Source organism: Ictalurus punctatus, chromosome 12 (assembly GCF_001660625.3).
Source record: "Ictalurus punctatus breed USDA103 chromosome 12, Coco_2.0, whole genome shotgun sequence".
Classification (NCBI taxonomy): Eukaryota; Metazoa; Chordata; class Actinopteri; order Siluriformes; family Ictaluridae; genus Ictalurus; species Ictalurus punctatus.
The window spans coordinates 28,365,631-28,391,477 of record NC_030427.2 but is presented as its reverse complement, the minus strand read 5'-3'; the positions used below and the strand labels follow the sequence as shown (position 1 = coordinate 28,391,477).

The 25,847-nt window shown below is 42.9% G+C and overlaps 3 protein-coding genes and 1 long non-coding RNA gene across 8 annotated transcripts; 2 read left to right on the top strand and 2 right to left on the bottom strand.

Annotated features, from left to right (window-relative positions):
* Nucleotides 1–3,361: 3,361 nt before the first annotated feature.
* Nucleotides 3,362–6,425, bottom strand: LOC128634075 (uncharacterized). The gene is made up of 2 exons (XR_008397257.1): nt 6,293–6,425; nt 3,362–4,306 (listed from the first exon to the last, which is right to left on the bottom strand). It is a non-coding gene; the product is annotated as an uncharacterized LOC128634075 (long non-coding RNA).
* On the top strand, nt 3,969–5,920 carry LOC108272941 (XK-related protein 8). Its single transcript, XM_017481826.3, has 3 exons — nt 3,969–4,276; nt 4,554–4,744; nt 4,853–5,920. Exons 1-3 carry the CDS (start codon nt 3,969–3,971, stop codon nt 5,578–5,580), a joined length of 1,227 nt encoding a protein of 408 aa, XP_017337315.1. The 3' UTR covers nt 5,581–5,920.
* On the top strand, nt 6,112–10,662 carry LOC108272940 (XK-related protein 8). The gene is made up of 3 exons (XM_017481825.3): nt 6,112–6,645; nt 8,313–8,503; nt 8,618–10,662. Exons 1-3 carry the CDS (start codon nt 6,338–6,340, stop codon nt 9,355–9,357), a joined length of 1,239 nt encoding a protein of 412 aa, XP_017337314.1. The 5' UTR covers nt 6,112–6,337; the 3' UTR covers nt 9,358–10,662.
* A 209-nt stretch (nt 10,663–10,871) lies between these two features.
* On the bottom strand, nt 10,872–25,660 carry eya3 (EYA transcriptional coactivator and phosphatase 3). 5 transcript variants are annotated; one of them, XM_017481819.3, is made up of 19 exons: nt 25,538–25,660; nt 22,743–22,875; nt 22,561–22,610; nt 22,337–22,425; nt 22,155–22,226; nt 21,980–22,046; nt 20,503–20,612; nt 20,152–20,289; nt 18,983–19,062; nt 18,646–18,826; nt 16,990–17,123; nt 16,808–16,900; nt 16,524–16,613; nt 16,387–16,445; nt 16,075–16,235; nt 15,688–15,802; nt 15,466–15,587; nt 15,237–15,337; nt 10,872–14,419 (listed from the first exon to the last, which is right to left on the bottom strand). In XM_017481819.3, the coding sequence occupies exons 2-19, from the start codon at nt 22,773–22,775 to the stop codon at nt 14,339–14,341; spliced, it is 1,776 nt and encodes a 591-aa protein (XP_017337308.1). In that variant the 5' UTR covers nt 22,776–22,875; nt 25,538–25,660; the 3' UTR covers nt 10,872–14,338. The 5 variants fall into 5 exon arrangements, with proteins under 5 accessions (XP_017337308.1, XP_017337310.1, XP_017337306.1 ...); XM_017481821.3 differs by having other exon boundaries at nt 16,817–16,900; XM_017481817.3 differs by having other exon boundaries at nt 20,152–20,612.
* Nucleotides 25,661–25,847: the final 187 nt, after the last annotated feature.

Sequence of the window (25,847 nt, the reverse complement as noted above, 5' to 3'; positions counted from 1 at the left end):
TGTAATCGACATGGTTTGAGCGAATCCAGGTTCCAAGAAGAGCGTCGAGCGTTGCGTCACACGCTTGCAGCAGGTCAACACACACATGATCCCTTAAGTGTCTCGTGTCGTAAATGTGCTCGCTCATTCCGGTCAACTCTGAGTGCAGAGAACGAGCCTCACGACAAGCGTTTCAGAGTACAGTCATCGCTGACGTTCTGTGCACATGAGAAATAAACTTGAAGAAGTTACACGTTTAAGTATGAAAACGTCAAGGCCGGGTCTTTTGTTCTTGCTGAACGGTTTGAGATGAATATAAAGATGGAATTTTACATCTAGATGTGTTAAACAGCTTAGAACATGGTACCTTTGGTGACCGATCATCCCATTTTTAAGTGAGCAAAAGTAATGGAACAGAGTGTGTCAAAGTAAATAAGGCTTAATATTTGTTTGCGTGTCCGTTGCAATAACTGCATCAAGCCTGCGACTCATTGACATCACCAAACTGTTGCGTTCTTCTTTTGTGATGCTTTTCTAGGTTCGTAACACAGCTTCTGTCAGCTGGTGTTTGTTTTGGGGGAGGGTTCTCCCGTCGGTTTCCTCTTCCATCCATCCATCCATTTTCTATACCGCTTATCCTACCGGGTCACGGGGCAGTTTCCTCTTTAGGAGGTGAAATGCTGATTAATTGAGTCAAGGTCTGGTGATCGACCTGACCACTTTTGACCTATTTCTTCCACTTTTTGCCGTCCTGATGAAGTCCTTTGCTGAGTTGGCAGTGTGTTTTCAGTCATTTTCTTGCTGCATGATGAAGTTCCTCCCAATCAGATTGGCTGCATTTCTCTGTAAAGCGGAAACCAAAGTGTTCATGTAGACTTCTGAATTCATTCTGCTGCCATCACGAGTTCCATCATCAGTAAAGATTAGTGAGAATGTTCCAGGAGCATCCATACAAGCCCCAGCCATGACACTACCTCCACCACGCTTGGCAGATGAGCTTGTATGTTTTGCCTTTCTTTCTCAAAACTTTGGTCTTTCCATCACTTTGGTAGAGCTTAATCTTGGTTCCAGATCTTTTGTAGCTCATCCCTGTATTTTTGTTTTGAGAATTCCAATCTGGACCAACATCAAATTCTCACTTCCCAACATCACTCTTATTATGCCATCAACGCCTCATGATATAATGCATTGCGCAACGTTAATAGCGTGATTGACCATCTATTTATAAGTATTAGGTTTTATTCATCACTGTCAACAAAGTCTCATGCGTGCAAATTCATTAGCATTCAGCTAATTCGTATTTATAAGTTCTGAAAGTTTAAGGTTAGGGTTAGGGTACCACATTTCCTTTGCATGTTACATAGCAATTTAGTACGAATCCTTCAATGGGATTAGGTTGTATGTATGGCCAAATGTATGTGGACACCTGACCATCACACCATTATGTGATTCGTCCCCAAACCGATACACAAAATTGGATGCAAATGATTTCATAGAATGTTTCTGTATGTTGTAGAATTACAATTTCCCTTCACCGGACCTAAGAGACCCCAGTGCCCATGTGCACAAAGTGAGCTCCATGAGGACAAGGTTTGCCAAGGCTGGAGTGGAAGAACTCGAGTGTCCTGCACTGAGGACACACCTGGAAACATGTATCGCTGCTTGAGTAAAACTTTAAACGCCCAATATATGCAGCTTTATATGCAAAATCTAAATATTAACGATACAAATGGTGTGCTCTTGACTCTACGACACCAGCAACGAAGAATGGTCAGTATGATTACGTTTCTTTTGTCTTTTCCGCATGCCACTGAATTCCTTTCAATCACTACGGAGAACAGCAAACAGTAGTGGTTCTAAAGAAAGGGGTGTGGCATCAAACAGGAGCGTTTAGACGAGGTGTAAATGGCGCGTACGCTTTTCAGAAGTCCATTAGATTTTGCATCGCACTCAAACCCAAGGCTCGTTTCTTTTCAGAACATTTCAGCTACGGTCTCGACAGGGCTTGATCCGAGCTCATGCCATGAAGAACGACTTTTCTTTTTGGTCCGGCGTCTCAGACGTCCTCGCGTCTTTGCTGTCCTTGCTTCTTTTCTTCTGGAACGTGGCAGCGAACGTGTGGACAGTGGTATCTTTTTATCAGGACCAGAAATACATCTCCATGGGGGTGTTTTTATTCCTAATCCTCAGTTCCTCAGTGCTACTGCAGATCTTTAGCTGGCTCTGGTACTCCGATTCCTCTAAAAAACTGGACACCAAAGTAGAGAGGTTTATGAACAGACATGGATTACTCGCTCTGGTGCACATCCTGCAGCTTGGAGTCTTCCTCGGGGTTGTGATTAGTTTTTAGTTATTTTTTTTTTGTCTTGTTGCCAGGCCATGGCTGCCTTTAGCAAGCTGCAAGTTAATCGTGGTTTGTCTTTAGCTCAGAGGTAGGCCTATATGACAAAGCACACATATCTTGGCATAAGAAATAAACACTGAAGAAACCTGTCTAGCATGCTACTCTCCTCCCTCCGGATGAATTTGATTATCTCTACTACAACATATTAAAGGTGATGAGGAGCTAGTACCCAGGTAGTAAACTGCCTATTAATCCATCCATCTTCTATACCGCTTTATCCTTTTCAGGGTCACGTGGAAACCCGGAGCCTATCCCAGGGAGCATGGGGCACAAGTCGGGGTACACGCTGGACAGGGTGCCAATCCGCCTATTAATCCCTACCTACTTATTGTCATGTTATTGATCATCTACATTATAGGAGTCCTACTGGAACTGGTTTATTACCGGAACCAGACTTACAGATGGATGAGAAAGATGAGAAGTCGGATACGGTGGACTCCAGAGAGAAGCCCGAAACAGACTCTGACTCGGTCCTCACAGCTTCAGCCCTACCGCAAAGAATCACAAGTGGCGTCCACAAGAGGACGAGGAACATGGCGGTGAACTTCTACTGCGAGTGGAAATGACTGAGAAATAAACTATTATTGCAGACGAAACCTCGTAACAAGCTGGGATAAGCAGAGAAAATACTGCAAAGTATATTTTACAGATAAAGGCTTTCTGTTTTTCTTTCAATCGCGATTAGCAAACCATCCGCTAATATAAACATTTACAGGGGTGCTTGAAAGTTTGTGAACCCTTTAGAATTTTCTATATGCCAGTGACGGCAAGTCGTCCTGGCCCAGATTGCAGCCAAACAGTGTTGTCGCACTGTACACTACAGGATGGACTGGCAGGTTTATCCAGGTCCTCAAAGACTTGAAGACTTTCCCTCGGTGGAACTCTTACTGACTGTTACAAAGCCCTGACAAGGGAGAGTTCTTCCATAAACGTCAAACAAACCTCTCCTAACAGAGCAAAAAAAAAAAAGAGACATGGTTTTCTGTGCAAAACAACACCACGTTTTAAACGCCATTTATTTTTAACCTTAGAGTGGAATTACAGCCAAAACTAGTCAGAGCTGCAGTTATAGGAAAAACACCTTCTGACCAGTTTGAGCGTTCAGCAGCAGTGTGGGGGAAAAGATAATGGGGTAGTCAAAATAGTTCCTGCTCTGTCTTGTTCCCTTTGTCGCGTCCATCGGCGTGCACATTCCTCTCCTGGAGGTGGGCGGGACCTATGAATGTGATTTTCCAGTTTTACTGCTGTTCAATCCTAGATTATTTAAAAAGTAATGCATGTGTACACTCTCGAGTATGTATGCCAATATATAGTTTCATAGTCTGGTTATATATAATATAGTCTGGTTGTTGTGTGTATTTAATGTGTGTCAGTTCTTTTACCTTGTGACACCCCCTCCCAGACGCCACCCCCCCCCCCCCCCCCCCCCCCACCGCATGATTCATTCTCAACAATCACGGCGATGTTACGCAATAGAGGGAGGTGTCTCTCAGGCAGCCTCAGGTATAATTAAAAACTGGATTGGTTTTCATTTCATGTTCCCAAGCTCGTGCTTGAATACTCAGAAAACATCCGAGCTCGTGCCATGGAGGAAGGATTTCCATTCAGTGTAGTGCTCTTAAACGTCTTGTTTTCGGGGCTGTCGCTGCTCTTTTTCCTGGCGGACGTGGTGCTGGACCTGTGGGCCGTAGAGTGCCTTTATGAAGAAAGGAAATACTTCTCCATGGGACTGTTGATCTCTCTTCTGCTCGGTTCCTCGGTTGTCCTGCATATCTTCAGCTGGCTCTGGTACTCCGATTCCTCCATAACCCTGGAGACCAAAGTGGAGAGATTCGTCAGCAGACACGGTTTACTGGCTCCGGTGCACATCTGCCAGCTCGGAGTCTTCCTCAGGTTTGCGCTTTTTATATAGCAGAGATAAACCTGTGGGAGGAATTGCGACATAAAATAAATAAAGTCGAAATACAGGTCCACTAACAGAACCTGTTTTTAAGTCATGAATTAGCAACAGGTGAGTCCTGAGTCTAAATCCTATCTCTACAGGTCTGTTCTGAGATGTGCTGAATTCATGGATAGGTTACAGTAACTTGATGGTTACGCTGAATCGCCGCAGGTTTGAACGAGTGTGTGCATGGTGTCTAGTGCACTAGGATTTATTTTTGTTTTGAAGGTTTGCAGCCGTAATGGAGATCTCAGTCTGCAGATTGAAACAGAGCGACCTTTTCATAAAGGGGGTCACCAAGTACATGACCCATGACCTCAGCATGTTGCGTCTGTTCGAGGCGTTCTCCGAAAGCGCTCCACAGATCGTCCTGATGATGGATCTCATCATGGAGATGCCGAAGCTGCAGTCCTTCACAGGTCAGGCAAAGAAAAAATATCCGCATTGAAAAAGAAAAAAATATCAGAACCTTTTGGCTTATTTGGGTACATTTTGAATTGTATACATTATTATTTCCTCCCCCCCAGTCCTTAAAATCGTCGGCTCTCTTTCCGGCCTCACCTTCACCATGTTGTCCTACCATCACAGCATGCGTGCATTCGTCCCTGAGACGCAAAAGATGGGATGGTCTTCCTCTGTAATCTACTTCCTGTGGAACCTGTTCCTGATTGGCCCACGTGTGGTGTGTGTGTCCCTCTTCGCCTCCGTCCTGCCCTGCTACATCGCCGCACACTTCCTGTCCCTGTGGACGCTGCTGGTCCTCTGGGCCTGGTGGCAGAAGACGAACTTCATGGACACTAACGCTGGAGAATGGCTGTACCGGGCCACCGTAGCCCTCATCTGGTACTTCAGCTGGTTTAATGTAGCGGAAGGAAGTACGAAACTCAGAGGAATCATCTACCACATGGTTATAGGGGTGGACACGATGCTCCTGTTAGGATTATGGTGGTGGAGGAGATCTGTGGAATCAGCTCGTCTTGATCCACTACCTATTAATCCCTACCTACTTATTGCTATGTTAATCATCATCTACATTATAGGAGTCCTACTGAAACTGGTTTATTACTGGAAGTTTCATCCTAAACAACCAGACTTACAGATGACATCAGAAGGGGATGCAGAACGTTTCGGTATTGAGACGGACATGATTGAGGACCTTGAATCTGCCTGTGCCTCGGCACGTGAGCCGACTCGACAACTCGGAACTGGCATTCACAAAAGGATAAGAAACATGGCTGTGAGTTTCTACAGCTAAACTGGACTCGAGGTCATGAAAATGTACAGAATGTCGGCTATATAACATATAACATGACATTCCATCTCTATTTTCCAACTTGTACCGCTGTTAAATCCCAGATTCGTTGTGAAGTGTATGAAATGATGCATGTGAACACTCTTTCTGTCATTTTCTTGTTGTACGTGGGAAATGTACAGGACTGTGCAAAGGTTTTATGCACATGCAAAGATGCCTACATTTAAAAAAAAAAACAAAACCCAAACAGACGTAAAGAGCGGTAAACAGTAAATGAAACAAAGTCAATATTTGGTCGGATAAAAAGAGAAGTCCGAGGTAGTATCAGTGCGGTTTTATAATGAAACGAGCTGTAAGTGTGGTCCTTACAGTAAGGACTGTAAGGATCCTTCTTTAAGATGGATCCATCTGTAAGATGGATCATCTTACAGAACCAGACACGGTTCTTCTGGAGACTTTGACCGTCGCACTCGCATCTTATTTGTAGTTTGTACTTAAAAAAAAAAAAAAGAAAAAAAAAGAAACAGAAAGAAAAAAGGGGGGGGGGGGGGGACTTTTGCACAGTCCTGTATATCACTTCCTTTATTCAGATGTTCTGATTTACTGCCTGCCATAACATTCCGCTGAATCATTTCCCAAGTTTACACGCAGGCGAGTGACGCAACACAGTGCACTCCCACAAAGTACAAAAGATGGTTTTGATTTCATTTCATACCCCAAAGCTGCGCTTGGCTTCTCAGGAAACAGTCGAGGTCTTGCCATGGAGGAAGGATTTCCTTTTAATTTACTGCTCTCAGACGTCTTGTTGTCGGTGCTGTCTCTGCTGCTTTTCCTGGTGGACGTGGTGCTGGACCTGTGGGCCGTAGTGTCCCTCTACCAAGAGCAGAAATACCTCTCCATGGGATTGCTGATCTCTCTTCTGCTCGGTTCCTCGCTTCTCCTGCAGATCTTCAGCTGGCTCTGGTACTCCGATTCCTCCAAAAACCAGGAGACCAAAGTGGAGAGATTCGTCAGCAGACACGGTTTACTGGCTCCGGTGCACATCTGCCAGCTCGGAGTCTTCCTCAGGTTTGTTTTCCTTCTGTATAGCTGAGATAAATCAATGGGAGGGATCCCGACAAACAAACGCAATAGAAATACAGCTCGATGAAAGTTCTGCGTCCATTACCGTAACCTGTTTTTATTTTATTTGATCAGTTAACACCAAGTCCATAATTCTATCTCTAAACCTCTTGAGGTCAACCATTAATGCAGTGTATTATCAGTTCTTGGGCGTTGGACCTTTGGACCCAAACAGCCATAGAAGTGTCAGTTTAACAAACAGTGTTAATATTCACTGACCTAGTACAGTTTGCTGTTTTTTATGTGATCCAATACGCAGAAAAGCCACACGCTTTATAGATCTAGCCATGTACTGGTGTATTGATTTAAAAAAATGATTCGTTAATAATTAATCGAGATGCAATATGGCTAAAAGTTTGTGGACACCTGACCATCAGCATCATACCCGTATGTGCCTGCTGAAAATCCCGTTCCAGATTGATTCCGTCTTTACTGTTATAACGCGCCCCACTCGCTCTTCCGGGAAGGCTTTCCAATAGATTTTGGGGCGTGGCTGTGGGGAGCTACAAGAGCGTAAGTGAGGATGAGGACAGGTGCTGATGTTGGGATGTTGAGGAGACTCCAGTTCCAGTTCATCCCAAAGGTGTTCAGTGGGGTTGAGGTCAGGGATCAGTGCAGGACTCTCGAGTTCTTCCACCTTCTTCCAAATTTAACACTTAACACACCGCGTCTTCACGGAGCTCGCTCTATGTACAGGCGCATCGTCATGCTGGAACAATTCAATTCGATTTTATTTTGAACAATGGACATCGGTCACAAAGTGGCTTTACAGAAACATACATATATACAAATTCAGGATGCAAATTTGAATAAATTTATCCCTAATGAGCGAGCCAGAGGTGACGGTGGTGAGAACAAAACTCCCTGAGACAATATGAGGAAGAAACCTCGAGAGGAACCAGACCCCAAAAGGGAACCTGTCCTCATCCGGGTGACACCGGATAGTGTACTTATAAATAGTTCCCTTCTGTAACCGCGCACTACGTGGTCAAAAAGTGCGATTGTGTAACCAGGAAGTTCATTACAGTTTTAACATGAAGTTATCAACTGGTCACTGATGGAGACTTGAGTGCAAAACTGTTTGCAGCCATTGCGGTCCTAAAGATACCTTCATTTGAAGGTTTTTAAGCGGTACCATCCTCAGTACTCTCACGTGTCTTCAGGTTGTCTGTGAGTGTGGAGGGCGGGGGGGACAGATTTGCGCGTCTTAGTTCCAGTGAAGGGAAATTGTAAAGACATTCTAGACCAGGGGTGTGCAATCTTATCTGGAAAGGGTTGGTGTGAGTACAGGTTTTCATTCCAAGCAAGCAGAAGCCACACCTGAGTCTACTGAAAGCCAAGATCCAGCTGATTAAACAGGTGGAATCAGGTGTGGCTCCTGATTGGTTGGAATGAAAACCTGCACACGCACCGGCCCTTTCCGGATGAGACTGGACACCCCTGTTCTAGACAATCATGTGCCTCCATGTGATGTAGCACCAGTTTGAGGAAGAAGCACATATGGGTGTGATGGTCAGGTGTCCACATACATTTGGCCATATATGTGTATCTTCATTTAGATTTTTTTTTTTTAGAATGATCACATTACTTCATTTCCTTCTTTTGATCTAAAGGTTCGCAGCTGTAATGGAGATCTCAAGTCGCAGTTTTAAACAGAGCGACCTCCGCCGCACAGGGATCGCGGTGTACCTGAATCACGATCTCAGCATGTTGCGTATGTTCGAGGCGTTCTCTGAAAGCGCCCCACAGCTCGTCTTGATGACGGCTCTCATCATGGAGATGCCGGAACTCCATGTCTTTACAGGTGAGACAAAACTAAATCGAAAAAACCCCCAATGTCATACAGTCTCTCTCTGGACCTTTTGGCTTGGACTAGATTGGATACGATCTGATATTATTCTATTTTCTTTCTTTTCAGTCGTTAAAATCGTCGGCTCTCTTTCCTCCCTCTCCTTCACCATGTTGTCCTACCATCGCAACATGCGTGCATTTGTCCCTGAGAAGCAAAAGATGGGATGGTCTTCCTCTGTAATCTACTTCCTGTGGAACCTGTTCCTGATTGGCCCACGTGTGGTGTGTGTGTGTCTCTTCGCCTCCGTCCTGCCCTGCCACATCGCCGCACACTTCCTGTCCCTGTGGACGCTGCTGGTCCTCTGGGCCTGGTGGCAGAAGACGGACTTCATGGACACTAACGCTGGAGAATGGCTGTACCGGGCCACCGTAGCCCTCATCTGGTACTTCAGCTGGTTTAATGTAGTGGAAGGAAGTACGAAACTCAGAGGAATCATCTACCACATGGTCATAGGGGTGGACACGATGCTCCTGTTAGGATTATGGTGGTGGAGGAGATCTGTGGAATCAGCTCGTCTTGATCCACTACCTATTAATCCCTACCTACTTATTGCTATGTTAATCATCATCTACATTATAGGAGTCCTACTGAAACTGGTTTATTACCGGAAATTTCATCCTAAACAACCAGACTTACAGTTGGATGAGAAAGATGAGAAGCCAGAGAGGGATCCCCAGCTAATACTACACAGTCTAGGCGATAACGTAGAGACGGACTCGTGTGAGACGCCTGAACCTCCAAATCAAAGGATCGTAACTGGCGTCCACAAAAGGATGAAAAACATGGCTGTCAATTTCTACTACTAATCTGGATTTTAGGTCAGAAAAACCTTACTAGTATGAACATAATGTACACAATATGTAAATATACTGTATGTACTATCATTATTTATATGCTAAATCACATTAAAACCGCTGACAGGTGAAGTGAGCAACATTGATTATCTGGTTACAATGGCACCTTTAAACAGGTGGGATATATTTTATTAGGCAGCTAGTGAACGGTCGGTTCTCAAAGTTGACGTGTTGGAAGCAGGAAAAACGGGCAAGCGGAAGGATCTGGGAGACTTTGACAAGGGCCGGATTGTGACGGTTAGACGACTGGGTCGGAGCGTCTCCATAATGGTCTCGGGGGGTGTTCTCAGTACGCAGTGGTTAGTACCTACCAAAAGTGGTCTAATGAAGAACCGGTGAACCGGAGACAGGGTGATCGATGTGTGTGGGGAGCGAAGGCTATCCCGTCTGGTCCGGTCACACAGAAGAGCTACTGTAGCACAAACTGCTGTGAACTTTAATGCTGGCTCTGATAGAAAGGTTGCAGAACACAGTTCAGCACAGCTTGCTGCGTATGGAGCTGCGTACCGGTCCGAGTGCCCATGCTGACCCCTGTCCACCGCCGAAAACACCTACAATGGGCATGTGAGCATCAGAACTCTATTATGGAGCAATGGAAAAAGGCGGCCTGGTCTGATGAATCACGTTTTCTTTTACATCATCTGGAGGCTGGGTGTGTGTGTGATGGGAGATGGGACCAGGATGCATTATGGGAAGAAGGAAAGCCGGTGGAGGAAATGTGATGCTCTGGGCAATGTTCTGCTGGGAAACCTCGGGTCCATGTGGATGTTACTTTTACACGTACCACCCGCCTAAACATCGCTGCAGACCGAGTACAAGTGGCAGTCGTTTCTTTCAGCAGGATGACGCGTCCTGACACACTGCAAAAACTCTTCAGGAACGGTTTGAGGAACATGACAAAGAGTTCAAGGTGTCGACTCGGCCTCCGAATTCCCCAGATCTCAATCCGATCCAGCGTCTGTGGGACGTTCTGTACAAACAAGTCTGATCCATTGAGGCCCGACCTCGCAACTTACAGGACTTAAAGGATCTGCTGCTAACGTCTTGGTGCCAGACACCACACCACGCCTTCAGAGGTCTCGTAGAGTCGAGGCATGGACTCGACGAGTCAGAGCTGTTTTGCTGGCACAAGCAGGACCTACACCATATTAGGCAGGTGGTTTTATTGTTATGGCTGATCGGTGTATATGTAGAATATATGAACGTGAATTTTACATTTTGATACTATTTTATTGTTTTATAAACAAATCAGATCAAGTACTCGTTCCACTGATTCATGCTCTTTCCATTCAGCGTCTTGTTTTTAATTTATTGTGTAAAATGGAATGTTCATATTCCCACGGTTACGTGATCTGCGGAGTATTCCTTTATATCTGTAATGAGGATTATGTTAAAAATAAGCGGCATTACACTTCAGTACAAATGAATAAGAAGTATTTGCGCCGCGGTGGAGTGACACCATCAGATTGAGTTTCAAAACCTTTTATTTATGCTGCCACAAACAGTATTATAATACACAGGAAAACTTATCCGGGCCAAAAAAAAACAAAAACAAAAACAAAAACAAAAAAAAACAGTATTCCGGTCACCAAAAAAAATAATAAAAATCATCAAATAACATTAAAAAATAAAATAAAAAAAATAAAAGAAATTGCATCAGAGTACAATTAGTAAACTATTTCCTATGTAACATGTAGTCAAGTCACATCAGGAGTAGAGTACTTGCCAAAGAAACCATTCATACTTGCGCCACACGCGCCACACACACACACACACACACACACACACACACACACACACACACTCTCTATATTTAGAATTACTGGGCTAAATGATTTGTCATAGCTGCTTTATCATCAGAGGCGGAGCATTGGCTCAAACATAATTACACGCTGCTCACAAAAAAAACAAAAAAAAAGCAAGCATGGGAGATGATGAAATAAAAATAAAAGCAGGATGACAATAGTGTAGAGAGAGAGAGAGAGAGAGAGAGAGAGAGAGAGAGAGAGATCATCACATATGCTATACATCAACAAAAAGTACATTTTTGGAGCGTGAACCGCTTTTTTAACCGGATTCACAAAACGCTGAATCTGTAGATCCGTTAGCGTGTCCTTGATTGTCCATGCAGTTGAAGTCTCAAAGTGATCAGCGAAGGACAGAAACAGACAAGACTCCGCCCACTTCGCTCTGTGCACCAGAACGAAGACGTGAAGGGAAAAACTGACCGAGGCACGTGCCGACGGGGTCCGTTAATTACACACGAACCGGCACTACACTGCGAGCAGGAGCGGGAGCGCTCGATAACGTCGCGGTCGTCGTAAAGGCGTGAGCACGACGGGGCTTCAGAATCAAGTAATAAAAACAAAACAAAAAATAAAAAAATAAAAAATCACATCCTCCTCCTCGTAGACATGTTTAATACAACGAAGACGTAATAAAAACGACAGGAAAAAAACACATCTAAACATTTGCAGTATTACAGCAAATCCTTTTAAGATGATACACTGTAAGGTTTATAGTTAAAAAGGCACGATATAAATAAGTACAGGAAAAAAACAAGACATTCGTAATTCAGTCGAAGCTGCTTGTATGATTTTTCCAATTTATTCGTATTCTTCTTCAGGCTCAGCACTGTTCAGTCGAATCTCACAGCACCCACGACGTCCAGAATTCCCATCATCCTCTCCTTCTCCTTCTTCTTCTTCTTCTTCATAGTTCAGATCACTGACCGAAAACATATTGCACATATCGAGTTCCCCTCTTCCCAAAATGTGTGGTTTTACCAGCGTTACGAATCAAGCACTGGGATAATGCTGGGCGTTATTTATATTTATACACATAACATCAACATTGCGTTATAATTCATCACGACACGCTTTTTAAGGACATCGTGAGTAAGTTTAGAACGCTGACCGACTCCGATCTGACGAGAACTGGACTTAAAGGGATGGTGTTTCTCTGCCACTAGATCAGTTCCCCTTTAACTCGTATACGCTTCGATTAAAAAATATAAAATAATAATAATAATAATAAAAAAAATCGGGAAGCAGAAAGGGGACGTCAGCAGAAGGTCGGTCTGGCGTGGTAGCTGCATATCTCATTGCCGTGATGCGCTCGGAGCCTCGGCGTACTTGCTGAGAAAGCCAACGTTAAAGGAATACTCCGGCGTTTTTTTACACCTCGTCTTCAGCCGTAACGAACGAGCACTGACGCTCGGGTTCTCCGTTCGGAGGAAAGAACGGAAAAGCGCTTTTACGTGAACATTTTACGCCGAATTCTCTAGAGCGCTTCGACGAACGGGGTCGGATTCTCTCTCCTGATAGGCCGGAGAGGCGTTAATGAATTTTCTATAGCGGCAGGCGGCTCTGACGGCGGTTCTGGATTCCTGCGAGGAGATTTAACGCTTACGGAAGGAGTCTCCAGGGTCGGTGCTTTTGCTTGAAAACAGTGGAGTTCTCACGAAGTTTTCAGACAGGAGAAGCCTTTGCGTCAACAGCTTTCTCGTTAACAGGCCAGGTCGCGATGGCTGTTTAACAGAACGTAAGCGAGAACAGGAACTCACTGAACTTGTGCATGTAACTGTACCTGGATAGAAAGTATCCAAGTCGCTCTTTAATTAATAAAGCGATGTAATGGTTGGCTAATCGCCGTGGCGTATGATGAGAATAACAGGAAGTGCTGTTATTGGAAAGACTCCGCATCAATAATATGGTAACAGTTGATTATTTCTCTATAACTGCATGTGTTGTGTTTTAAACTTACGTAACGATTGTTCATAAACGCAAACAGAAGAAGGCTACGGATATGACAAAACCCCAAAGACGGCTGAAATATCCGTAAGGAACTTTCACGTCCGCGAACCTTTACTGAATTTCCGTCTCATTCGCGTTACGTTTTCACAAATTATTAGCACAACTCCTAAACCACCCTTGACTTTATTTATTTATTTATTTATTTTTTAATGATAAGCGAGTACCGAGGGTTCATTCTTGATTAAACGGACAGAGATGAGAAACACTACAGTATTCCTTTAATGGCCTGCCATTCAAATACACCGAGAGCCAGATCATTTCCTAGTATGCTTATGAATCCACGGGGTTTGATACTGAAGATCTGATTACACACGCGCACACACACACACACGCGCGCACACGCACGGCTCATGTAAAAGTCACAGGAAACAAATTGGAGTACCAGGTATTAAAAAAGAAAAAAAAAAAAAAAAGGTTGCCATTAACAGATTTATGAAGCGCTCTCGTTACAGCAAAGTGAAGGGTTCTTGCAGAGGATTATGGGAGTGAGAGTGATGAAATGTACGTGCACGGGAAGTGAATATCGTTACTGTAGACCACCTGATGGACGTGTTTTGGTGCAATGTGAATGCGGCGTATTAACGAGTTGAACGGGTCAGAGAGAAACCCAATCGGCTGTTCCGTATCCACGTTCGGGCTCTGCCGTCAGTCCGGTCCGATGCGAGTGCAAAACAGAAAAACACGTCCACGTCCAGCAGAAATTAAAATCAGGATCAGGAACACAAACTAGAAAACCAAAGAAAGAAAGAAATCGACGAAAGAAAAAAAAAATTCCAAAATCTTACACCAGAGCAGGGCTTTGGTCTTTCCTTTGGTGAATCCAGTTTGAACAGAAATGCTCATAAAAACACGCAGTGCTTTGTGCGGCGGGCCGGCAGTACGAGGGCCAGGTCCGGATCTTTCTCGCCATCCTTGTGTACGTCTGAAGATGTTCTCGCAGTTCCACGCTCGCATATGCCCGGGTATTTAGCTGCCTTAAAGGTAGTGGAAGGATTCCCTGCAGGCTCGAAGCCTTCTTCTGTTCTCCCAGCCTCATCGGGTGTCCAAAACTCAGTGTGTGTGTGTGTGTGTGTGTGTGTGTGTGTGTGTGTGAGTGAGAAAGAGCCTGGGTGTGCACTCTATAAGAAGTCCAGCTCCAGAGCTTGGTGTAGAGACACCAGGTCACCGAGAGTAGAGATTCGCCAGAACGGCATGTTGTGCTACACACACACACACACACACACACACACACACACACACGTTAGACATTCGTTACATTCGAGTGTAGAGATAACACACTTAAACTACAGCAACTCTGGCCTTTGCAGAGCATGTAAAATATGTCAATCGTACGCTGTAGCGATAACAATGACCGTCTCGTATTCTGGAGTTAATTACTGTCTGATGAAACAAAAACAATCCTCACGGCACCTCAAACATTTGGATCTTGGAAAAATAAACGGTTTATAAAAAGTACTAAAAATTAGCCGATACGACAAAATCATCGTGTTTCTCAAAAAAAAAAAATCCACAATACGCTATAATCATCAAGATGTGGCACACGAAATAAATAAATAAACAAACAAAATTTTACGTAATGCCTCAATAATTTAAAAAAATGTATAATAAAACAATAGCACTCTTATTTAAACAAAAAAAAAATTAAATATAAAAAATATTAATAAAGCACAAACGTTTATCACAACAGTTAGTTTATTGTTAGTTTTATTTTTAAAAAAAAAAAATTATATATATATATATATATATATATATATATATATATATATACATATATATATATATATATATATATATATAAAAGCTATTCATGATATTTCAGAAAAAACCTATTGTGACAATATAATTTTTTTTTTTGGCTACTTAGCATTTTATTTTTAATTTCTTTGACTTTTATTTATTTATTTAACTTACTACTCTGTGTTTATTGTTGTTGTTGTTGTTTACTGTACTGCTACAAGTGAATTTCTCTCATGGATCGATGCGGTACTCTATCCCTCTATGATATCCCCGTCTTACCTGCTTAGCTGCGAACTCCTCCTCCCGGCCGTCTCCTATAACCACGTAGGTCACCTTCTTTCCAAAACGTGACACGATGCGCTCAAAGCAGCTTTCCTTTCCTGTCAATCAACACAAACATCTGACATGCCATAACAAACCAAAACACTTATTAAAAAAAAAAAAAAAAAAAAACGCTCTTTGATACAAAAATAAATCTTGAATAAGGAGTGAGAAAGCCGATCGTTACCGATCTTGGTGGCGCTGTAGATGTTGTTGACGGGGAAAACGTCCCCGAGTCCGTACAGGAGCACTTTAGCCAGAGCAGGAACCAGCTGAGTGGTGGTGACCAGAACATTCATACATCTGCCCCTGCAATCAAATCAAACATCATCACGAGCCATGAATAAACCTGTCCGAGCAAATTCTACACGTGGCAGCCATGAGAAAGGTCATAGGTCGCGATCTTGACCTGGACTGGATCAGCAGGAGGGATTTGACGGCAGTGCTGAGCCAGCTGTCCGTCACGGTCTCGATGTCACTGCGCACTCGCAGCAGTAGCTCCCTCTTCAGGGGACTCAGCAGAGCTGCACGGACAGAACAGCCTTATTAAGCCTGTTACGGCCGAGACATCTTTCATTTTACCGCTAATCTAACAATGCTTAAACACTTCATTACGCTCCCCGCCTTCTTCAGTTCATCAGCGTCGTCACTCAGGTTTAGCAATATGGATCCGATATTACAAAACCGATAACCCATTATGGAAAAATGCTTCAATATGGGGGAAAATATCATCTGTAAAACCGATTGTCTGTCTATCTCTAATCCAAATCAAGAGTTAGCGTAGCATAAAGCTTACCTCCTACATTCCCTTTATACCCATTGTAGATCTCTTTAAGGCGGCGGTACCGAAAGGCCAGCTTGCGCATCCAGTCCACTCCACCTTGCACGGCTGGGTTGGAGCTTTGCCCTCCTGCTCCACCCGTTCCACTGAACCCATCGTTCGAAAAGTTATAGTTGCTGGAGGAGAAGGAGGAGGAGACAAACCTACAGTTGCACTTTTATCCATTATAATGTAATTAAAAGCTGAAATAGGACTAGTACATGTTTAACAGCGAAGCTACAACTGGCAAAATGTATCTTTTAATACTGCACTCTATTCCCGCATTACCTCAAATCTTGTCCGTTGTCATCAGAGGACACGTCTTCAACGTGGACTTGATCGCACTCCTAAACACAAACAGATCGCAGACTTAAATTTCCCCACACGGATCCAGGAGGAACGGCGAAACGAGAAATGCGGCTCACCTCCAGATCGTTGAAGAACAGGTGCGTGTCTGCGAGCTCAAAGATCAGTTCCTCCATCTGCAGGCCCAGATTAAGCACCGTAGCGGGATCCTGGAGGAAGAGAACGCAAAACTCGGATACGTCGGGATAAACGTGCACTATGAAGCCTTTGTATTACAGAACAGCAGATATTTTAACCACAGAAGGGAAGAACAGTGTACGCTGTACTGTACGTATAAATTCCACGTATATTACATATCCAAAGCCAACGCCTGGTGTTTAATATTTCGCCACCCTTTGCGTACTTGCGGTACCTTGCCGAACTTTTGTGCAAACGACCCCGTGAGAAGAGAGTGGAAAATGATGATGGTTTCATCCAAATCCCACAAGAAGACTCGCTGAGAAAGACAGGAGAGATGAAGTGAGGTTCGAAACAAACCGGTATTCTAAAAGCGTTTAGACTCGGGTGACACCACATCGTCTCTACCTCCAGGTCGTTGTCTGTCGACTGACCGCTGTCGGATTTCTTTCCTTTGCCTTTCGCTTTGGGCGGAGCGTTTCTGCGGGCGGCTTCGTCCTGAGCCGCGCCCGGGGGGAGGGTCACGCTGGCTGGAGACGCAGCTAAGAAGAGAGAGACACACACACAGACGTACAGAAATATAAACGTGTTTTTCTTTTATTTATGATTAACTCTAATACTTAAAACGAATGAGAAATATAAACACTTTTCCCCAATAGGACTTGAAGTGGAAACCTTACATACGATGAAATTGCGTACCCGAGACTACTGTTAGAGCCGCCGTTACGGAAAATTAATCGTGACCAATCAGAATCAAGTATTCGACTGTGCACGGTGGTATAACACGACATGACAGAAAGCCGATGTACAGGTGCATCACAAAAAATGTTAATATCACGGAAAAGTACATTTTTTTGGTCCCGTAATTTAATTTAAAAAATGGATTCGTTACAGATAAAGTGAAATATTTCAAGCCCCCCTTTTTTTAAAATCTCGATGATTACGGCTTATAGCTCATGAAAATCAACAATCCAGCATCTCGAAATATTAGAATAAAGTATTTATAATACAGAAATGTGGACGTTGTGAACAGGATGTTAATTTATGCGCTGATACTCGGTCAGGGCTTTGATCCTTTTGTATGAATTACTGCACCGATGCGGCGTGGCATGGAGGCGATCAGCCTGTGGCACTGCTGAGGTGTTCTGAAGCCCAGGTTGCTTTGATAGCGGTCTTCAGCTCGTCTGTATCGTCGGGTCTGGTGTCTCTCGTAGATCCTCTATGGGGTTCGGGTCAGGAGAGTCGGCTGGACGATCGAGCGCAGTAATACCACGGTCAGTAAACCAGTTACTAGAAGTTTTGGCGCTGTGGGCAGGTTCGAGTCCTGCTGGAAAAGGAAATCAGCATCTCCATAAAGCTCGTCAGCAGATGGAAGCATGACGTGATCTAAAATCTCCTGGTAGACGCTGCATCGACTCTCGACTTGAGAAAACACACTGGACCAACACCAGATGACATGGCAACCCAAATCATCACTGACTGTGGAAACTCCACACTGGACTTCAAGCAGCTTGGATTCTGTTCCTCTCCACTCTTCCTCGACTCTGGAACCTTGATTTCCAAATGAAACCCAACGTTTACTTCCATCTTCCCCGTGATTGTGGTCGTGTACTGAACCAGACTGACAGATTACAGCCTCAGGAAACCTTCACAGGTGTTTTGATTTAATTACGTGATTAGAGTCGTCTCAGGTCGACATTTCTGTATTATAAATTCTTTATTCGAATATTTTGAGATACTGGATTTCTGATTTCCGTGAGCTGTAAGCCGTAATCGTCGAGATTAAAACAAAAAAGGCTCGGAATATTTCACTTCATGTGTAACGAATCTAGAATATATGAAAGCTCCAGTTTTTGAATTAAATTACGGAAACAAACGAACTTTTCTACGACATTCGAATGTTTTCGAGATGCACCTGTATACTCCTTACATGGGAAAACACATAACGCCTTCGAACAACGAGACCATTTCACGCAGGCGATAAACGAACGGGGTTTAAAAACCATCGAGTACGGGACGGCTGCTTTCTGAAAGTCCTGTGTGATTGTGATAGGCGTGAGGAACCTGTGGAGCTGGGCAGTCCTGTGGAGGCACTAGTCTCGGTCTTTACAGGCGTGTAAGGCGGCACCGAGACGTCGTCTCCGTCCGCTTCGCTGCTGGGGGGTGCGGGCGGGAGGTAACTGTTGGGAGGGACATAATACTGGGAGAACTGGTTCTGTCCCAGTGAGTTATAACTGGAGAACTCCTGCAGGTTAGAGAAGAAAATAAGTAAGAGCATGCAATCTTCATCGCAATGGCCAGAGTTTTGAGATGACATTTATCCTGATTGAAGGTTCAAGTTTTACTACAGCTGTTTTCCTTTCTTTTAAATGAAATTAACGTGGGGTCTGTTGAAGCTCACTTGATGTGTAGCGGTAGCTGTGGTGACAGTGGGGGCTGTGGGGATGTTGGAGTACACGCTGGACGTAGTGAAGCAGGAACCTGAAGCAATAATAATAATAATAATAATAATAATAATAATAAAAAGCAAATAGGAGACCATATGAGCAAAATGATCAGAGGAGATCAAATTAAAACACGAAAGAAAAATGGAAATGTTTGTGTCGTTTTATGAGAAATGACTGAAAATGCGGGTTGAGTTTACATTGTTCAGTAAAACACGAGCACGTAGCTGTACGTTAAACTCTGTGGACGAGACTTCGTGGATTTCATCTGCCACATTTATTGCAAAATGATTATTAATAAATGATAAGTATTGTTTATTTCGAGAAAAAAAAAAAAAAACAACTAACCCCCCCCGCTATTTATATAATTAACAGGCTACATTACTGATTGAAATCTTAATGTCAATATCCTGATTCTCTCTGTTTAGTATTGTATTCATACCATTTGAATATTTACATTAAATTTAGTTAATGTATACGCTGTACATACGTCCCTCTGAGGTTAGAGAGAGAGAGAGAGAGAGAGAGAGAGAGAGAGAGAGAGAGAGAGAGAGAGAGAGAGGACAGTCAGGTTACTGTTAAGTCAGGGGGCTCACTGGAGCTCAAGGTTCATGGGAAGAGCGACAAGTTCCAGATGTTATGGAACGCGTGATGACAAACGACATAAGATGACATGTTTTTTCACGACGTTAAAGCAAATGTTATGACAAAAAAAAACCAAACAAACACATCTCACGGCTTTTAAGTGGCATCTTGAAATCAGGAGCGCGAGGAGGGCTGAGCAGAATCCGTAAGCATGGAAGGCAAAGCGCGAAGACTTCATGCACGCGAAGGACATTTGCGAGAGTAGAGCAGCGCGGGCTTCGGGTCTACGCTTTGCTCATGAGTCAAATTGAAATTCGCTGCCCCTTGCGCTTATTTTTAACCGAGCGCTAATACTGCCCTGCACTTCACACAGTCGGAAAATCACGGAGTCCTGTACTTCGCAAACAGAGTAATACATGTGGCTGCTTAAAGTCTACAACAAAAACAGCGCATGAGAAGCTTAGCATTTGTAGGAAGTGCAGAAGGAGGACAAGAGTGAGTGAGTGAGTGAGTGAGGGAGGGAGGAAAGGAGCCGCCTTGCCTTGGCTGGGGTACGAGTAGTGGGTCTGGCACGGCTGCGTTGAAGTATAAGCTGTGCTGAAGCTGAGAAACGGCGTCTGGACAGCAGCGGGCACGTCCTGCAGCCTGGGCTCGCTCTTAATGCCCGGCCACATGGCACCTACGGCCACGCGGGTGTGGGTGGAGGCATGGAGCAAAAAGAGGACACACGTACACAAGAAAGAGAACGCAGAGAAAAGAGAATGAGATGAAGCGGACGTGAGTGGAAATGTGAATGCGAATGGAAGCTGCGTGTGCAGTGACTGGTGCTTTAAATGCAGTGACAGCACGAGTGGTAAAGTGGTATGAAGTAACGCTCCAGGCTGGGACAGACCGAACGGAGGCAGGCCGTAGGTTTGGCCCGTCTGGCTGAAGGTGCTGTACGCTGCTGACTGACCCAGAGAAGAAAACGCCACCTGGCTGTCGTATGTGGTAACTGCAGGGCTACGATACAGAGAGAGGGAGAAAGAGAGACAGAATATCATCATGTAAGGGAGTAACTCTACACAATAAGTTAGTTCTTGCAGTTCTTTGCTTTGGCCACATTTTCGAAAATATTCCCATGCACAATAAAAAAAAAAGTGTGAAGGGGTTAGGAAAACCCCCCATTATGCCAGGCATGCGCGTTAGGTGTCAGAATTGCTACTTTTTATATCATTTTCCTTTATTTTGATGCTGCAGTTGTGTGAAAAGAGTCACTCACGTACTATATAAAACGTTCAAATATAAAGTTTGAAAAATGCCTAATACACAAGCACGCATCGAAAATGTGCTCAGGCCTCCTGGAATTGCGTGACTCGTGTTCTCCACGCCAGCTTTTTTGAAAAGCTACGTTTATCTTATCCACAATAAATTTGGCCACAGTGGAGAGCGGATTTTTAAAAAATGCAATCCTGGAGGTCAAAAGTGTTGTTTTAATAGTGTGGATGAGCGGGCAAAAGTGATGGGAGGCATTTTTTAAATTTATCCGTGTTAGTGTGTACATGGAGGTGTGTACGCAAACTGAGTGTTACAAATATAAACTTAAGACAAACTTTGCACAACTATTTGTCCAATTATATAAGACTGAAAAGAACCCAATACACACACACACACACACCAGAATATATATCATTCATTTAAGACTGTAGTTTAATTCCGTGCCCCCCCCACCTCAACAAAAAGCACAGAATTCTACAGTCCTAGCAATCCCTAGTTGATTGGTAGAACCTGTCATTCCCCGGGGATTGGTTCAAATACAAGGTTCAATTACATATTATTGTTGGTGTGACATTTAACTTGACTCTTGAATTATCTTTTGTTTATTTTCTCCATCAATGTGACACTTGAACTTATCATTTGTAAATAAATTTAAAATAAATAATCAATGAACAATCGTCAGCTCAGCTAACCAGATATATGTGAATGCACACGAACAACCCAAGTGAGTAATTGTAAAACATCTCATTTGAAGATATTTTGATACATTTAACAAAAATAAATAATATTATTTAAACATTCTAAAAACTTTCTTATGGACTCCCTGCAATTACACCACTGACCACTAGGGGGCGGAAAGACTGCACTAGCCGGTAGAGTACATAATGCATAGTGTAAGTGTATAGTACTTCATTTGGAACACAACTTTAGTATTTACTCTCCGAAGCGTGTTTTCGGAACAGAACTAACATAATGAGTAAACGTACTGTGCGCAGACCGAATAATCGATAACGAGATTCGTTGACAACGATTTTCATAATCGATTATTATGGATTAGTTGTTGTAGCTCTATTCAGGATAAATCTCCCTTAACAACGGCACTGAGCTCTTACTTGTTTCCTTGGTAGATGTGCGAGGTATATTCAGATTCTGTAGCTGCGAGTTCTTTGCATGTCTCAACTGAAAGACAAATAAAATAAAAAATATATATATAAACATTACTTTAATACCAGTCACGACACAGGGCCTTTGAGATGATAATAATAATAATAATAATAATAATAATACCTTTAGTGTAAGAGCGATCTGAGTCACAGCCTGATGATATGTGTTGATTTGAACGTTCTTGATTCCCTGGAACTGATAGACACCGCAAAGTATATTTAAAATACAAAATAACTGATCAAGCTGATAGTACCATGAGCTTCTAATAGTAGTAGTGAGGCTAAAGAAGGATGAAGTATACGGACCAGAATCAAGGCGAACAGCGGATGATGGACGGTAAGTGGTGACCTCAGAGCCTAAAACGTCTGCTCGGTTGTTATGAGCAACCGTGCCTCTATAAGAACAACAACTATTAGGTACTCGAGATATAGGAAATGCAAAATGTCCATTTTATATATATATATATATATATATATATATATATATATATATATATATATATATATATATATATATATCTCAAAATTACCTCGCATCTTCTTCCTGACTGACTTCTGGGTCATGCCTCGCTTTCTTTGCCTGTTCAATCAACACACACAGACACATTTCTGGTCAGAAGGTTCTCGTATCAGGATCGGTGTAAATGATCTCAGAGATATTAGTGCATTGAGAAGTGTGTAAATAAATAAAGCTCATTAACGGTGGACTGACCGGGAGCTCTGCCGCCTCCTGTGACTCCTCCATGATGGTGTGTGTGCGTGTGTGTGTGTGTGAGGACGGCACTGTGTGTCCTGACGTGTCCGGTTGCTCACACTCTACTGCTGCTCCTGGCCCTGTGCAGGCCCTGAATCACAAACACACACACAAACACATATTACTCCTACCTCTGTAATCATGACACTGTGTGACAGAGACCTATAAGAAGATCAGCTGTGTGTGTGTGAGAAAAACTATTTTGCGTTAACTTCACAGCTTTAGTACGCGAAGGCGCACGTCTCAATATGGATGACCGTGATCATGCGGTCATCCATATTGTTTCACCGCCACCCGAGAAGCTTCAGAAGATCTAACGAATAAATGGAAATCCCCGGAAATTTAACCACCATGTCCGAGTCACACCCGTGACATCATAACCGCACACACACACACACACACACACACACAGCATCCTAAGGTCAAACGGTATATCAGGGATTTTCCATTATTCCTTAGATCTGTTTAAAGCCTTGCAGATGAGTCACAACACATCATGACTGAATAACACTTCCAGTCAGCAGGACTGCTCATTTCAAGACGCTTCTCTCTTCCACAGTGTTTAGGTACTTCTTGTTAAGCAGGATCTTTGAAAATATAGAAAACTGTTACTCATCACACCGCTGGTTGTTTCCCCGTAGACCGGGGCGAGTCTGTGCTTTGTTTTACACGCCGCTCCTTTGCGGGTTTACTACCTCTCCCTTGGACGAGGGACAGATAAAATCTTCCTAACGCTCAGGGCTTTTCGGAGTCTGTTTCAGATGCTTCCAAGCATGAATTATCATCATCATCATCATCATGAAACCTGATACTTCACCTGAACAAATGAAAACTTCTACAGGATATTTACAATTTACATAACAGCAGATGTTATTTCTGTAATGCTTTATACAGCCGAGGTCATAATAGGGAAGATATAAATGGTGTTTTGTGTTTGTTTAGTTCTGCCCTGAAAACACTATTTCACATTACAGATGTTTACATATACAATTTTTACAGGTCGACTGGTAAAAATGAAAAGTTGTGCTGGCTTTACGTTACACTTTAGAACTCGACTGAGCGATCGGTTTTGCCGATTAATCGGCACCGATAAACGTGCTATCGGTTATCGGGGGAAAAAATCCACAGCGATATTTGTGTCAGTTGTGGGAGTGGCTGAGAAGCGTGCACTGTCATTATACAGTACGAGAGCGGCCTCTAGAGGAGAAATAACAACCTACAACTGACTAATTTTGTCGTGTTATTCGAAGTGTTTTGTTTTTTATTATTGACATCTCTATTTTTATTTGTTATCTGGAGCATTACACTTTGGTTCAGTTTGGATGTACATCTTTTATATACGTTAATATTTACTAACAGTTAATATATATTAATATTTATCTCATTAAAAAAAAAATAAAAATACAGTACATTTTCAGTGCAGTCAGTACTGTTCATTTTTGAACTAACGTTCAGAAATATTTTACTCCGAGTGTTACGTTTTCATTCGGTAACAGTTTTAAAAACCATCGGTTGACAAGTACCACCCGACTTAGTTATCGGTGTACTGTCATGGGTTCAGGAGACCCGTAACGCGTCCTGCGTTTAGTAGGGAAGACTTATTTATTATGTGTGCACAAAACAGGACTGAAGGAGCGAACAAGCCACACTGTGTTTATGTACTCAATAAAGAGTACCAGATAGAGAATATTTTAGGCAGTGATTTATAAACAGGAAACGGCGGTTGTGTGTGCGCGCACATGTGTATGTGTTCTTCAACCCTTGATTAAGGAATGGCTCATCACAAAGCTTCACATCCCATGTCTGATCCACAGCTCCTCCCTGACTCTGATGTGCCCGGGTTGTATTTCTTTCTTTATTATTATTATTATTATTTATTTTTTGCCTAACCCTTACCACCCCTGCAGGGTGACTTACTGAGTTAAAAGAGTCAGGATGAAGCTTGTCCCAGCCTTTATCTAGGAGTTAAAATTAAAATCTGCAGCGGCTGCGTGTTTACATCAAGGGCGAGCGCGTCTGTGCTGAAGGTGAAGCTCAATCCATCTGCCATACAGAGACATTCACATCCGCATCCCAAATTACCGCGTACTCACTCCAGAGTGCACTAGAAAAGGGCGTAGAGACCATTCTTCACGCGCGCTGTATTATTCACTTTTTAGGGAGTACGCGGCTATTTGGGACGCGTCCCGTGTGTTATCCTAATTTAAAGCGCTGGCTTTTTTTTTTTTTTTTTTTTAAACCTCTTTAAAAATAAAAAATAAACGAAACTAGCTGACTTTATTTCTGAGAATTTGTTTGCCACGAACACGGTTTTGGGCGACTTTATAAATAAATAAATAAATAAATAAGTAAATAGGAATGCCCTGAATTTGAGTTAAAAGGAAAAAACAATCCGCGAGTGAACACATTAGCTAAAGCTAACGGTAATAGCGAGACGTGTGTTGTGTGCACAAAGCAGAACCTGGACTCAAGTGTGCGCATATAATAGGTTAAATTATTTTTATTTTAAAAAGCAGTTATACGAATACTTGGAACTAAATACACGGTTCGACTCTGCATTTTTTTTTTAAAAACCCTAAGACTAAACCTAAACTAGCGTTAGCTTAGCAAGCTAGCCACGTCGTTAAGCTAGCGTGTATTATTTAGCTTAGCTCACCGGATGGTTACTCCATGACCTTAAAATACCGCTAAGAGTGAGAATTAAACTCGATATATAATATTGATATCTACATATAGGATAAATCAACCCTTACCATTATACTGCGTCGCTCGAGTCGAGGCGTTAGCTAAGCTAAGCTAAATATCCTCCGGGCTGAAATTTTACACTATAGTGAAGCTCTTGGGTTGTTAGGGACAACTATTTGGCAGGAAGTGCAGCACGCGCATGCGCAATAGCGAGCGTACAGCGTCCGGTTATTACTGCTTTTACTGTAAAATGGTTTTAATCAAATTTTACACTTTAAATTGTGGTAAGATTATATATATATATATATATATATATATATATATATATATATATATATATATATATATATATATATATATATATATATATATAAAATT